The sequence below is a fragment of the Euprymna scolopes genome, chromosome 35 (genome assembly GCF_053919585.1).
Source record: "Euprymna scolopes isolate OS-2025 chromosome 35, ASM5391958v1, whole genome shotgun sequence".
In the NCBI taxonomy this organism is placed as follows: Eukaryota; Metazoa; Mollusca; class Cephalopoda; order Sepiida; family Sepiolidae; genus Euprymna; species Euprymna scolopes.
The window spans coordinates 59799158-59813481 of NC_136516.1; the positions used below are offsets into that span (position 1 = coordinate 59799158).

The following is a 14324-nucleotide window of genomic DNA, read 5'->3' on the forward strand; positions in this document are numbered from 1 at the left end:
TAGCCCGCCCCTCTTGAGCAGCAGACCTAATTTTCTGTTATCGATTTGTTCTTGTATTGATTCATTTTTACCTATTTATTCATTCACTTGGGCACACACACACACACACATATATATATATATATATATATATATATATATATATATATATATATATATATATATATGTGTATATATATATATATATGTGTGTGTGTGTGTCCGGATAATTTCGTATTCTAAATATAAATAAATTACTCTTGATTTTGCACTTTGTAAACTTTATTGTGAAGTGGCTGGAAGCGACTGCTGATAGGACTGGCAGCCGCTCAAGCAGGTGTGTCATTTCTAAGACTCCAACGCTGGAGAGCGCCACCTCACATTATAGCCATGCTTAAATACCGCCCTCGACGTTCACTTTAGTTGGGGCGGGGTCATTTTATGATGTTAATTATATCATGTTAACCCAGTGGCCAGCGCCACTATGTAGATACTGTCACTAACTGTATGTTTTGTACCTCGACGGAAACACTCGTCTTGAAACAGTAAACTGTGTAAACATGACATCCGCAGTAAATTCGTCCGACAAGTCACCCCAAGTTTTGTTTCTTCGTCTGTTCGCTCGAGCCACTGCATTAGGTCTTGAAGGACATCAACTGGCAAACCTGAATTGTTTTCGTGATCTGAACGACTCTAAAAAACATAAAGTAAGCAAAGAAGATGAAGAAGACACTATTGCTCACGGGGGGTTGGTTTGGTCTCAACACGCGAAATCCTTTTTCTGTGTATTGTTGGGTTTATTTGCGATTCTTTTTTGCGTTTTCTTCCTCAACGTACCGGTCAGCGGTGAACAAGTGACCACTTTTTGGTTCGAGTGGAACAACTATGACGTCTACAAAGAACCTTGTTTATTCAACAACATCGAAAGAATATCCTCCATATTCCGACCCCCAGTGTCTTGTGAGTTTTGTATGAACCTCACCCACATCGATCGAGTTTCAAATCTTACCCCCAGCCTCTTCGAGGAGCTCTACGCTTATTCGGGTCGACCAGTGGTCGTTGTGGATGGGGCCAAAAACTGGACGGCGCCGGCAACCTTCTCGTTTGAGTTTTTCAAAGGGATTTATGGCGACGATAGCCCGGCCTTAGAGGGTAAGGGTTACAACTGCCAGTTTTTTCCTTACCAAACAGAATTCCTCAACCTTGCTGAGGTTTTCCAAATGGACCCGGAAAGAATAAAAAATTCGGATCATTCAAAACCCTGGTATATTGGATGGTAAGTACATTTTTTGTCGTTGTTGTTGAATATTTCAAATTCACATTATTAAGTTATTAAGTTTCTTTTTTTTTCTTTTTCTTTTTTCTTTTTCTTTAAACGTTATTATCATTAACTATTTTGTACTTATCGTCGGAATTTTCTGGGCAGTTTACGTAAATACCAATTATGGAAATGATATTGAGAATTAGCCCCAAATACTATATTTTATTTTACCTATTTATGTGTGACATATTACGTTAAAAAAAATTTGATATAAGCAAGTAAACATTGGTGTTGGCGGCATAAAAAATCACATCGGTGACGCATGATTGTTTACGACCAGTATTTGCAGTACGTTTACATGCTTTATAACTTGATTTTTTTTTTTTTTTCGTATTATCGTCCATCCATTTGCACAAATCTCATTATGCCTTAAACTGCGAAGGAAGATGTTGACGATATTTATATTGAATTTTAATTGTTTCGTCCATTTTTAATTTCAATAATGAATTTTTAATTTCAAAACCTGTGAATTTAAACCTCCTCTTCATTCATATTTCTAATTTTTTTTTTTTTTTTTTTTTCAATTGAATGCAGGTTTTGTACATTATTGATTAAAGAAAATCAAGGTACTATCCGGGCTGAAATAATAACGCTATTATTTTAAAAGCCATTCTTAACATGGGGAGGGTGTTTTGTACCTATTCTGTACTTTAACCTTACAAATGAATAAAAAACATAGGAACTGGTAAAATCCCTTGAGAACGTATGGTGGTTATATGAAAAAATAAAGCTGTGTACGCATTATAAATGTTTCTTTTCTGTGTCTTATGTTGTACATTAGGGGTCATTTCGAGTTAAAAGTTTATTTACTGCACCCATCTGAACTAGAGAAAATCATGATTTAAATGTGTATGCCTCGTCTAAATAACTAACGATGTATGTCTAATATGTCTGACCAGACGGATGATCAAAAAGTCAGATCGCGTGAACCGGAAAACGCAATGAAATTGACAACTTCTAAACAAAACTGAGTACCTTTTATTTTCTTGAAGAAAAAAAAAACTTACTCGACGAGAACACGACTGTTTTTGCTTTAATAATTATTTTTTTATTCAAACGTAACAAATAAAAATTTCAATTTGGTTTGAACTTTGCGCTTTTCGGATTATTTTATGTTTTATTTTCTTGGTAGATATTGTTTTTGTTTTGTTTGAAATCCGGCTAAAAAAACAATAAAAAATAATCCGAAAAGCGCAAAGTTCAAACCAAATTGAAATTTTTATTTGTTACGTTTGAATAAAAAATAATTATTAAAGCAAAAACAGTCGTGCGTGTTCTCATCGAGTAAGTTTATATATATATATATATATATATATATATATATATATATATATATATATATATATATATATATATAAGGTACTCAGTTTTGTTTAGAAGTTGTCAATTTCATTGCGTTTTCCGGTTCACACGATCTGACTTTTTGATCACCCGTCTGGTCAGACATATTAGACATACATCGTTAGTTATTTAGACGAGGCATACACATTTAAATCATGATTTTCTCTAGTTCAGATGGGTGCAGTCAGTAGTAGTAAATAAACTTTTAACTCGAAATGACCCCTAATGTACAACATAAGACACAGAAAAGAAACATTTATAATGCGTAGCGTACACAGCTTTATTTTTTCATATAACCACCGTACGCACTCGATGAATTTTACCATGAAACTTTAATTAAACTTGGAAATACGATTTAAAAAAAAATAGCGCAGATCAGTAAGTGCATTAGCACCAAAATCAAATTAATAAATTGCAACGAAAGTTTGCTTTTTCTTTCGACTGATGTGCCCCATTCCCCAATCCCCATCAGTGATGGGTATTTCTTTGAAAAACCTTCGTATAAAAACATCTAAAACAACTTTTGTTTTATTTTCACTTCACACACAAATCGGTAAAACAAGTGTTTTGACTAATTTCACAAAAATAATATCGCCAATAGTAACTTTAAAAAAATATTTTTCATGCGTTAAACAAATATAAATCGAAAGGAACAAGTATCATTTTTGGTTTTAATAAAAATAAATTCAGCCAGCAAAATTTATTTATTTTTTATTACAAACTGTTGTTTCTATTTATCCCCCGCCCCCGAGTACAATGTCTATTTTTAATATGAGGAAAATCCAGCTCCCCAAAAGGAGCACTCTTGCTTGGAATAAAAATGAAAATGAAAATTGCCTCAATCTAGAAGAATCTCTTTCACTGACCAAGGAAATAATAGACTAACTGTAGACATCAGAACAGATACTACACTTTATAAAGGCGAAGGAATTATTGTTTGGATTTTCAGTAACGAAAACAGGACGAATTGTATTTTGTTTTTCACTGATGCCGTTTTGGGTTGGGGGCGGGGGTTATGCAACTGTTCCAGGAACAAATATGCAGAAGACATTGTCAAGGCTGTTCCGAAGATGATGGGTTCCCTCAATTGTGCTAGAAAAAAAAAAAACATTCACATCTGACAGTATCCTTACATGCATGGAGTATTGTTGCCACATATGGGCTCCCATATGTGGCATACCACTAGTTTGTCTCTGTAAGCCAGTCCAAAAAAGCAGAATAGATCTAATATCTATTAGATCCCACACTGTTAACCAAGCTCCAACTCCTGTCCCATCGCCGCAATCTTCTATCCCTGTGCTTGTACTAGTATTTTATTGCAATAGGTACCTCCAACGCGCGCCAGTTTTAACTTGTAATTTAATTTAATATTATCATCCTAACTTTTTTTACCATTTTAATAGAAAAAGCTTAAAATAAACTGCTAATATTAAAAAAAAATTTTTTTACAGCATACAAAAATAATAAATGCGAGACAAAAATCGTGTTTACATTATCGACGCTTTAAAACAACGTTCCTATTCAGTGACGTTTTTTAAGCCGTTCGTTCACACACCCATGTTTTAAAAATCTAGTAAAAATCAAATAATAATCATATTTTCCTGAAATTTTCGATATTCAATCATTATTAAATAAACTTACATATTAAAAGTAGGTTTCGATAAATATATTAGCGGAAATAAATATATATATATTTTAGGTATATATTTCATGGTTCGAAAATTAAGCAAAATAAATGTGGATTGATGAACGTTTCAACATTTTTTTAAAGCTGAAAAGATCAAATAATTAAAAATTTATATATAATATATATATATATATATATATATATATATATATATATATCCTGTTTTCACTTACCTCAAAGTTGTAAATAAAATTGGACATAGATTAAATATTATCTTTAAAAAAAACAACACTTTCTGGATAATTTTTCGAATTACAAAAAAAAAAAAAAAAATTCTAAAAAATTATTTTTAAAAAGCTTTAAATGATATTAAATTCAAATATTACGTGATATGAAGTTTAAATGGATTTTTTTAATAACAGGTTTCCAATAATAAAAAAATATTCATATAAAAGAATATAAGACTATTGAGATAATAAAAATTGTAAATCCAAAATCAACCTTAAAAAAATTCGTTTTGATTTTATTAGTTAAATTGATAGAAGGTGGTCATGTTTGGCGCTTTTTTTCAAAAATGTACGGAGGCTTTTAAGGAACATTATTTTTAAATACATGTGCCAACAGAAGACATTAAAATTAATTTATTTTATTAACTCTAGTCTGTGTAGTTCGTTAATAAAAATGTATTTGTTTTACATGTGGCGAATTATCCTTGTGTGCAACAGGTTGCCCTATTGCGACTTCTAAGGTCTGGAAGCACTAATGTGCGTCCAACGGCCGAATGCCAGTGCCCAAAAAACGACAACCCCTATGCGGTATTCTGTCGCTTTAAATACGAATCAGGCGGAGGGGGGGCATAACGTGAAATCACGTTCACACGTGATTCACGCATGCAGACGCCCAGAGAGGCAGACGCTTACATAATTTCTCACACATTCTCGTCTCATGAAACAAAAGAAAAAGGAGTCTTGCAATATATTTCCTTTTTCTTTTTTCCAGAATAAGCCCCTAGGAAAATGCCTTAAAGATCACCTCACATTTAAACCCCCGCTAGTCTCGCTTACCAGTCAACGCAAGATATCCCCCCCCCCCGCTAGTCTCTCTTACCAGTCAACGCATGATATCCCCCCCCCTCCCGCTAGTCTCTCTTACCAGTCAACGCATGATATCCCCCCCCTCCCGCTAGTCTCTCTTACCAGTCAACGCATGATATCCCCCCCCTCCCGCTAGTCTCTCTTACCAGTCAACGCATGATATCCCCCCCCCGCCCGCTGGCCTTGCTTACCAGTTGATGCAAGATATCCCCCCCCCCCGCTGGCCTTGCTTACCAGTCAACGCATGATATCCCCCCCACCTAGTCTCTCTTACCAGTCAACGCAAGATATCCCCCTCCCCGCTAGTCTCGCTTACCAGTCAACGCAAGATATCCCCCCCCCCCTAGTCTCTCTTACCAGTCAACACAAGATATCCCCCCCCCCCGCTGGCCTCGCTTACCAGTCAACGCAAGGTATTCCCCCCCCTGGCCTCGCTTACCAGTCAACGCAAGATATCCCCCACCCCACCCCCCGCTAGTCTCTCTTACCAGTCAATGCAAGATATTGCAGTGTCCAAGAATTTTATGCCATGTCTGTAGATCATGGCAGGCGGTTTTTGATGGGACTACGCTATTTAAATAATATAATCTTCCATTTTCTTTAATGTCGAATACAGTTCCATTCGGGTACACCAGTTTTGATTTATTGGGGCTAAAGTTTATATTTGCACCTTGTTTTGTGGCAGCTTGTACAGAAAATATATTTTGTTTAAATTTTGGGATTAGAAGAGCGTTTTCTAGAATACAGAAACACCGTTCACCTTTATTGTTCTTTAGTGAGATTTTCGCATTGCCTCTTTTCAAAACGATATCATTGACTCGACTCCCGTCAGCTAGTTCTACAAAATGATTTTGTGGCTTAAAGTTGGGATCAAAATTGATAAAATCAGATTCCTTTGTAATCACATGTGCCGTGGCCCCACAATCGACAAGAAAATTATTGTTTGTCGAAGCATCAAATGTACATGAAAATAAAAATGTATGTTCGCTAACAGAGCTCTCTACATTTTTAATGTAGTCGCCATTTTGAGTCCTGTATCTACATTGGAAACTCTTGTGATTAGGTCGTCCACAATTATAGCAAATAATTTTTGTACCTTTCTTAGGAAAAAACCTGCTTTTGGCAAAGTTGCGTTTTTTATTCCTGGCATGGGTATAATTCAATGTTGGTGTTTTTTATGTGTGTATTTTTAAATTTCATGATATTTGTGGATTCGTTTTTTTCTGTGATCATTTTTTCAGTTTCTTCGTAACTTCTGAGTGCTACCTTGAATTGGCTAAAAGTCATGGATTTTTCTTTCTGGGTTATCACGGTGGTAAATGGCTTGAAATCACTCTGTAATCCCTTAAGGACCATAGAAATTAACAGACTGTCACTTATAACTTCAGACATTTTTAAAGAATTTGCAGTTGTCTCGGCTTTTATAATATAATCAGTAATAGTTTCGGCTTCCATTCATTTTAGAGAGGTCAGTTCAGTGTATAAAGAAATAATTTTGGGTTTTCCTTTCGATAAATAATGCTCTCTCAATATGTTTAATGCTTTGCAGCAGTTGTCCAGGGCTTCTCTCATTACCAGTGATAGACTTCGGTTATCTAAACACTGTATTAATTCCGCAAAGACAGTTGCGTTCTTTTCAATGAAGTCGGGGTCGTTTCTGTTTTCAGGTTGTGTTTGTAGTACTTTGTGTAGATTTTGGATTCGTAGATATCCCAGAAATTTAACTTGCCACAATTCGAATTTTGATTCGGATCCATCGAAATAAAGACACATGCTGGGCGCATAACCTCTAGAAGTGTAAGCCATTTTGAGTTTCAGATGGTTCGCTGTTACACACAAGTCCTGGTAGGTGACTTGTTTATAGTAGACAGTTCCACAGAACAAAATATTCTTACCATGTCGAAACCGGGGAAAAGAACATGTGAAATTGCTCCAGAAAAGATTTAATATTTATGAAGCAATTCTGGTTCTTAGCAGTATCGTTTATAAATAGACTCGTCCGACTGTTTGGGATCATACCCCATTAAACAAAATATTGCAACAATAATACCAAAGAAATATTGCAATATATTCATTTTTAACCAATCCTAGATTTCGATTTCAGTTTTTGGCACATAAAATGCATTACAACTAAACTTTGAGTTCTAACTTATTTTCTTTTAATGAATACATGGCATTTTTAAGCAATCGCAGCATATTTATGTGAATTTACTGCAGATTATTTGGAAACCATTCATTTCTGGAGATTTTCTGTAGCATATTCAGATTCCTTGCACAAAAATACACTTATATGGCAAATTTCATTGCTTAGTCTTGTGTTTTAACAAAGATATAGCATTTTTACTGAAAAAGTAGTGCAAAAAATGTGACAAAACGCATATGGTCTTAAAGAGGGGGGAAATATCCAAACACGCAGGGCATAAAAATAGTCATAACTTCCTTGATTTTAATTGGATTTAAAAAATTTTAAAAAGATTCTTTCTTAGCTTATCAAGCTCTTTCTATATATACCAATATTGAAATATTTTAAGCCATTTAAATTTTTTCATATGTATTGCTACTTCCTAAGCAGCAAAGGAAATCATATGCTGCAACTGGGAATCATACGCCCTCTTCCAGTCCATGGGCTTCCCCCTTGCATATGGTCCCGAAACGTTCTGGAGATTGGCGTCCGACTGGGGACTACCGACTATTGAATGCCACTACGGTACCCGATCATTACCCAATCCCACACATACAGGACTTTGCTTCTTCACTGCACGGTTGTAAGACCTTCTCCAAACTAGATTTGGTTAAGACATACCATCAGATTCCAGTGAATCCAGCCGACATCCCGAAAACTGCTGTAACAACTCCGTTTGGAGCATTTGAATTTTTAACTATGCCTTTTGGTTTGCGAAATACAGCTAGTACCTTCAATGCTTCATGGACGAGGTAGTGCATGATTTAGACTTTGTCTATAGCTACATAGACGATATTCTAGTGGCAAGTGCCTCACCTGAGGAACATGTCACTCACGTCCGCCTACTGTTCGAACGGTTTCAACAGTATCAGGTTAGAATCAACCCTGGCAAATGTGTTTTTGGTACTTCAGTTAGTTTTCCTGGGCCACATCATCAGCCCAGGGAGTATATCTCCCTTACCCGAAAAGGTTAAGGCTCTACAAGACCTTAAACCACCCACTTCACTTCCTCGGCCTGCTAAATTACTACAGGCGCTTCATCCCACACTGTGCGAATCTCTTGTCTCCTCTTTCTGACTTGTTACGTAATAGGAAGAAGAAACATGAGCAGATTTCACTGAATGATATTCAGCTGAAAGCCTTTAAAGAAGTGAAGGAGAAACTAGCAACACACACATTACTTGCACATCCTGTGCCTGATGCCCAGTTTTCACTGGTTGTGGATGCATCGAGTACAGCTGTAGGTGCAGTGTTGCAACAGCAGCACTAACAACAATACAATCTCTTGCATATTTTTCGAGGCAGCTGAAACCGGCAAAACAATGTTACAGCACGTTTGGCCAGGAATCCTGGCTATGCACCTCGCAGTGAAACACTTTCAGTATTCACTCGAGGGCCAACAATTTGTAATCTACACTGATCACTGTCCGCTTACATTCACACTGCGTGCTAAGCCGGATAAATAATCACCTCGCGAAACTCTCCACTTGGATTTTATTTTGCAATTTACTAGTTATATCTGACATATCTCTGGGGGATAGAACACTGTGGCAGACGCCTTATCCCGTCTTTCTATTAATTCTCTGTCCTCACCTTCGGATATCGATTTAAACAAATGGCCTTAGACCAGCAATGTCTGGACCCGTTGGATCTGTCGTCACCTGAATTTGCAACTTGCAAATTCGCGTATCTGCCCGTGCCTACTTCGGACAAGCAGATCATATGTGACACTTCAACAGATTCACCTAGACCGTTTGTTCCCATGACTCATCGTAGAGCTGTCTTTGACACACTACACAATCTGGCACACCCCTGATGCAAAGCCACAGTGAAGCTGATTACAGCTAGATTTTTCTGGCCTAATGAGGTGTGACATCATTGCCTGGACACGTTCCTGCATTTCCTGTTAGAAGTCAAAGGTGCACAATCGAACCGTGCACCCTTGGGAACATTCAGCACCCCAGATGCTCGGTTCAGCCATGTTCACATAGATCTGGTTGGACCATGGCCAGTTAGCCAGTATTTATCTCCTGACCTGCATAGACTGTTTCACACCGTGGCCTGGAGCTGTTCCCCTAAAGGACATTTCGACTGAATCTGTAGTGCGAGCCCTTATATCAGGCTGGATATCGCGCTATGGAGTCCCCACAACAATTACCGCAAACTGTGGAGCACAGTTTGAATCCCACCTGTTCCAGGAACTTTCCAGGATTTTAGGGATCAAATGTATTCGAACAACAAGCTTCGAACGGGATGATAGAACGCTTCCATCGACAATTGAAAGCTGCCTTACGCGCTTACCCTGACCAACAGCAATGGAGTGACTACATACCTGTTGTCCTTCTTGGCTGTCGTGCAGCTATCAAAGAGGACCTGGGATACTCTCCAGCCGAACTTGTCTATGGAGTACATCTATCGCTGCCAGGTCAGATGCTGATCCTGATAGAACTAGGATTGTCAGATCCAGCTCTGTTTATAAACGGACTGCAAGCTTACTTTAGTAAGCTCCTACCCATGAAACCTAGGGAACAGACCATGAAAATCTTCGGTCTCCAAAGACATTTCTTCATGGACACATGTGTTTCTTAGAAAAGACTGTGTGAAAGCCCCTCTAACATTGCATTATACTGGTCCTTATCGCGTGTTATCATGCACTTCTAAACTTTTCACCCTGGATATTAGGGGCAAAAAAGAAACCGTATCTGTTGACAGTTAAGAGCTTTTCTTGACTCAGAAACACAAAACACACATATCCCACCTACATTCACACAGCATACACCTGAAGTGAATACTGAAAATGACAACTATGTCACTACTACACGTAGTGGCTGCCGTGTACATTGGCCCAAAAAATTATGCAAAACTTTGCATATTTAAACCCCTGTGAATTCCGTTTATTAAAAAAAAAAATTTAGTTGGAACTTTCTATTCTCATTACCCCTTTATATATTCTTTCTTCGGCAACATAAACTTCCAGACATTACGTTGCCTTGTGTTCTGTATTTTTCTAAAGACTGCTACCTTTTTATTTTTCTTCATCGGCTTTTCGCCTAAGCAAGGGGTGATGTAGCAGTTAACAAATTATTTACTATAAGCGGATCAATGCCTGGTGCCAAAGTGATTCGGCTGCACTGACCAATCGGTTGGCAGGGCGCATTGATTTGAGCTGTCCCCTTAAGGACTATTTTTAGCCCTTTGGGATCTCGGCTGCGATCGCTAGAGAGACGCCAGCAAGTGACCTATACAGACCTCTCTCACTGACCCCTCCCACTGCTACTTGTTGACGACTGCGGTCTGATGGCAGACGACACCTTCAGACATTTACACTTTCTTTCTCTCCAGTTTGAGATACAATCTCGCCTTTTCTAAATAAACCCTTTATTATTGTTTTGTTAAAAGCAATGTCGTTTGGCCTTGTGTTTATTTAAGTAATCATTAGGAGGGAAATGCACATTTCCCTCATAAGTTTACGTATCTGGGCAACAATATAGTTTCCACAAAGATATTGAAATTTGCATCCCAAAAGCATAGGCCGGATTGGATGGGCTAAATTTAGCTGACTGACAAACTGAAAAGGCAGTTCTTCAGGGCAGTGGTAGAGTCTGTCCTTGTTTATTGTGCTACAACCTGGACACTCACCAAAAAATTGGAAATACACCCATATGCTACGAACAGTATTAAATATATCTTGTCAAAATCATCCCATGAAGCAGCAACTTTATGGCAACCTACTTGCCATATCTAATACCATCAGAGAGAGACCTAGATGTACATTTAGCAGATAGCACACGCTGATAACTGAACCTGAAGATCTGAAACAGCTGATGGAAGACAGGGGAAACACTGGAGAGGAAGAGTCACATTGGTCCAGGCAAGGAGCCCCTCCTGATGATGATGGATTATGTAAAGGGAAGTTGTCTCTGTATTCCCCGGCAGTCATTCAGAGGGCAAGAAAAAACTTATTAATCTTATCTTGTAAATTAAAACAATTTCTTTTTTTTTTTCTTTTACACATTAAAATTATGCGGAAAATATTTCTGAAACTGTACCTCGCTAATCTTAGTTGCTCATCACTAGATATATCTAACTTTAAACAATTTTCGAAAAACAAAAATTATCTTAGCTGAAGTTAACCAAAAATAACGGATAATAAATATGCATTTTGGCAAAACAATAAAAGTAAAAATAATACAAATAATTATATCCTACTTTTGCTTAAATATGTTTCACCACGTTCTTTTTTATATCTACCACTTTATGCCACTTTTATCTACTCTTTTTCTTGTATATTGAATTTTTATCAATCTAATAATTGTTTTTTATAATGACGAAATTTATAAATATTTGAAATCTTAAAAAAATCTTGAAAAAAAATGTTCAATTTTCGTTCAGTAAAACAAGTTATTAATTATCTGGTGTTCAAAATCATAAAAATATGTAAGGAGGTAACAACGCTTTTTATGACTGGTTTCCATAGCAATCACATCACTTTAGTGACTACTGTTGCTACTAATTCACTGCTATCTCAAAGTGAAGTGAAGCAAATGAAAGCATAAAAGGGAGATAATTGGGATTTTATTGAAAGCAGACAAGTGCTATACATTATTACATATGTGTTTATGGGGGCAAAAAATATAACTGAAATTAAACAAAAAACAAGTAAATTTATTGGAAGCCTGGAAAAATCATGGATTACAATAAAAAAAGGCGAGCATAAAATAATATGGTTAAGATTAAACATGGAAAAGTAAAGGACTAGTTGGTAAAACTGGAAAAGAAAAGGACAAGATATTTTAGTAAAAAATATAAATTTATAACTTAAAATATTGCAGAATTACGTTTTTTTTTTTTTTTTTTTTTTTTTTTTTTTTTAAATTCAATTTATAACATTGTATAATCAATTCTTAATGCTGCAATATTTTAAGTTATAAATTTATTATATTTTTACTAGAATATCTTGTCCTTCTCTTTTCCAGTTTTAACAACTAGTCCTTTACTTTTCCATGTTTAAGCTTAACCATATTATTTTACATGCTCGCATTTTTCTATTATAATATATTATAATTGAGATTTCAAAACTAAAAAGTATTTGGGTGCCATCAGCTAGAATCGAAACTGAAAGCAAAACTAGCATTCAAAGTTGGTGATGTTACCACTCTACCAACTGGGGTTGCAGAGTTTGAGTCCAGGTCAGAGGTTTTAGTCAGAATCGGATTTCTAAGAGTACTAAGAGTCAGAATTTTTTATCTGACTCGGACTCCTGAAGTCCAATAAATTTATTTTTTTATATGGTTTTCCTGTTTGGTTTTACCAATTGCACAATTTAGCAATTTTTGTGTTTAACAAATATTTTTTTATTCCATTTTCACCCCAAACAATGCACAGTGCCACTTTGATGTAGGGAGCTACTATTGGGGCCATAAGTTGCAGCGATACTATGTAGGGAGTTGAGCAACAAGATGTCTGTTTACATTACACTTGAATTTCTGCATGTCAGTGCAGTTGGGAAAGCAGGAACCTGGAAGAAAATTCCAAACTAGCAGTTCTGGGGAAGAAAATCATAAACAATAAAATCTAAAAAATGTTGAATGGTATTCTAATCGGTAAATGTTGGTGCGTTGCTTATGGAAGAATGGTTAATTAAATTGCAGAAACACCTGTTAAATCACAAGTTCTACAGTTGACCCCCCCCCCAAAAAAAGAACGAAAAACATAATGTTTGGTGCTTATGTTTTTGTAAACCACTCATGAAAACTTTGTTTTTGTTTAATATGCATTAAAAACTACGTAAGACAAAAAAATTCTCTCCAAAAGTGCCATAATGATTTTTTGTTTTTGTTTTAGATGACTTTTTCTTATAATTTTAAATTGTCCGCTAATAAAAAAAAAAAATTTGAAAATTTTATATTCTGTAAAAGAAAAAAAAATGTCTTTTTGACATTATTCCCCCCCCCACCACACCCCACTTGAAGTGCTTTTCTTTTCTTGTTTTATTTCTTTTTCATATAATTTTAAATTGTCCGGAAGATTCATACGCCATGTGAGAAAGCAGTTTGCTACGTGAAGGCACATTTAACAGCCGTCGTTTATGCTACCACATGCAGCGTAAAGGGATGCTGTAAAATAGTTCTTGGGTTCAAGACTTCATACCATGCAAACTGTAAATTTGTTGCGGGTTTGATTATCAGATTTGTTGTCAGCAACCTCGAATACCCCTAAAAAACAAATTAGTGTGGTCTGTGTTCTGTAGTAGCGTAGCACAATATTTACCCTAATTCTTTTGTTGTGAATGTTTTTATGCTCGATTTCTATAAAACCGTTTTTTTTTTGTTTTTTTTTTTTAGATGAGCGTCTCTTGTTAGGTTTTATTTAGTTTTATTATGTTTTCTATTTTTACTGTATTAAACGAACGGACTATAAATTCTTATTTGTCAATATTCATTTTATTAATTTATTCAAATCAAAAGTTGTCGGGTTTGTCGGGGGTATTTACATCGAGGGGGGGGTACAGTTCGTCAGAGCATTCGCCATTAAAATACTTGTAGAGGGATGCAACGTTTCATCGATGGGACAGAAGCTGAAGCTTAGATGACAGTTCAGGACCTATCAGGATGACGACTCTCTTTTGAACCCTGTCTAGGAGCGAGAGACTAGTAGCAGATGCACCAGCCCAAATGTGACAACAATACTCCATACATGAGCAAATGGTAACCTTATAGAGGTACAGGATACTTTCAGGTGTTAATAGTTTTCTAGCATGTTAGAGAGAGCCTACCTTCT

The 14324-nt window shown here is 36.2% G+C and overlaps 1 protein-coding gene across 2 annotated transcripts in view; it reads left to right on the plus strand.

Annotated features, from left to right (window-relative positions):
- The first annotated feature begins 249 nt into the window (after nucleotides 1-249).
- LOC145259873 (2-oxoglutarate and iron-dependent oxygenase JMJD4-like) overlaps nucleotides 250-14324 on the plus strand; it is a 282216-nt gene continuing 268141 nt past the window's right edge. The window contains exon 1 of one of the 2 annotated variants that reach the window (XM_080117747.1): nucleotides 250-1255. In XM_080117747.1, the coding sequence (XP_079973873.1) occupies nucleotides 540-1255 (716 nt within the window). In that variant the 5' untranslated portion in view covers nucleotides 250-539. The remainder of the gene's footprint in view (nucleotides 1256-14324) is intronic. The other variant, XM_080117748.1, reaches the window with a different exon arrangement.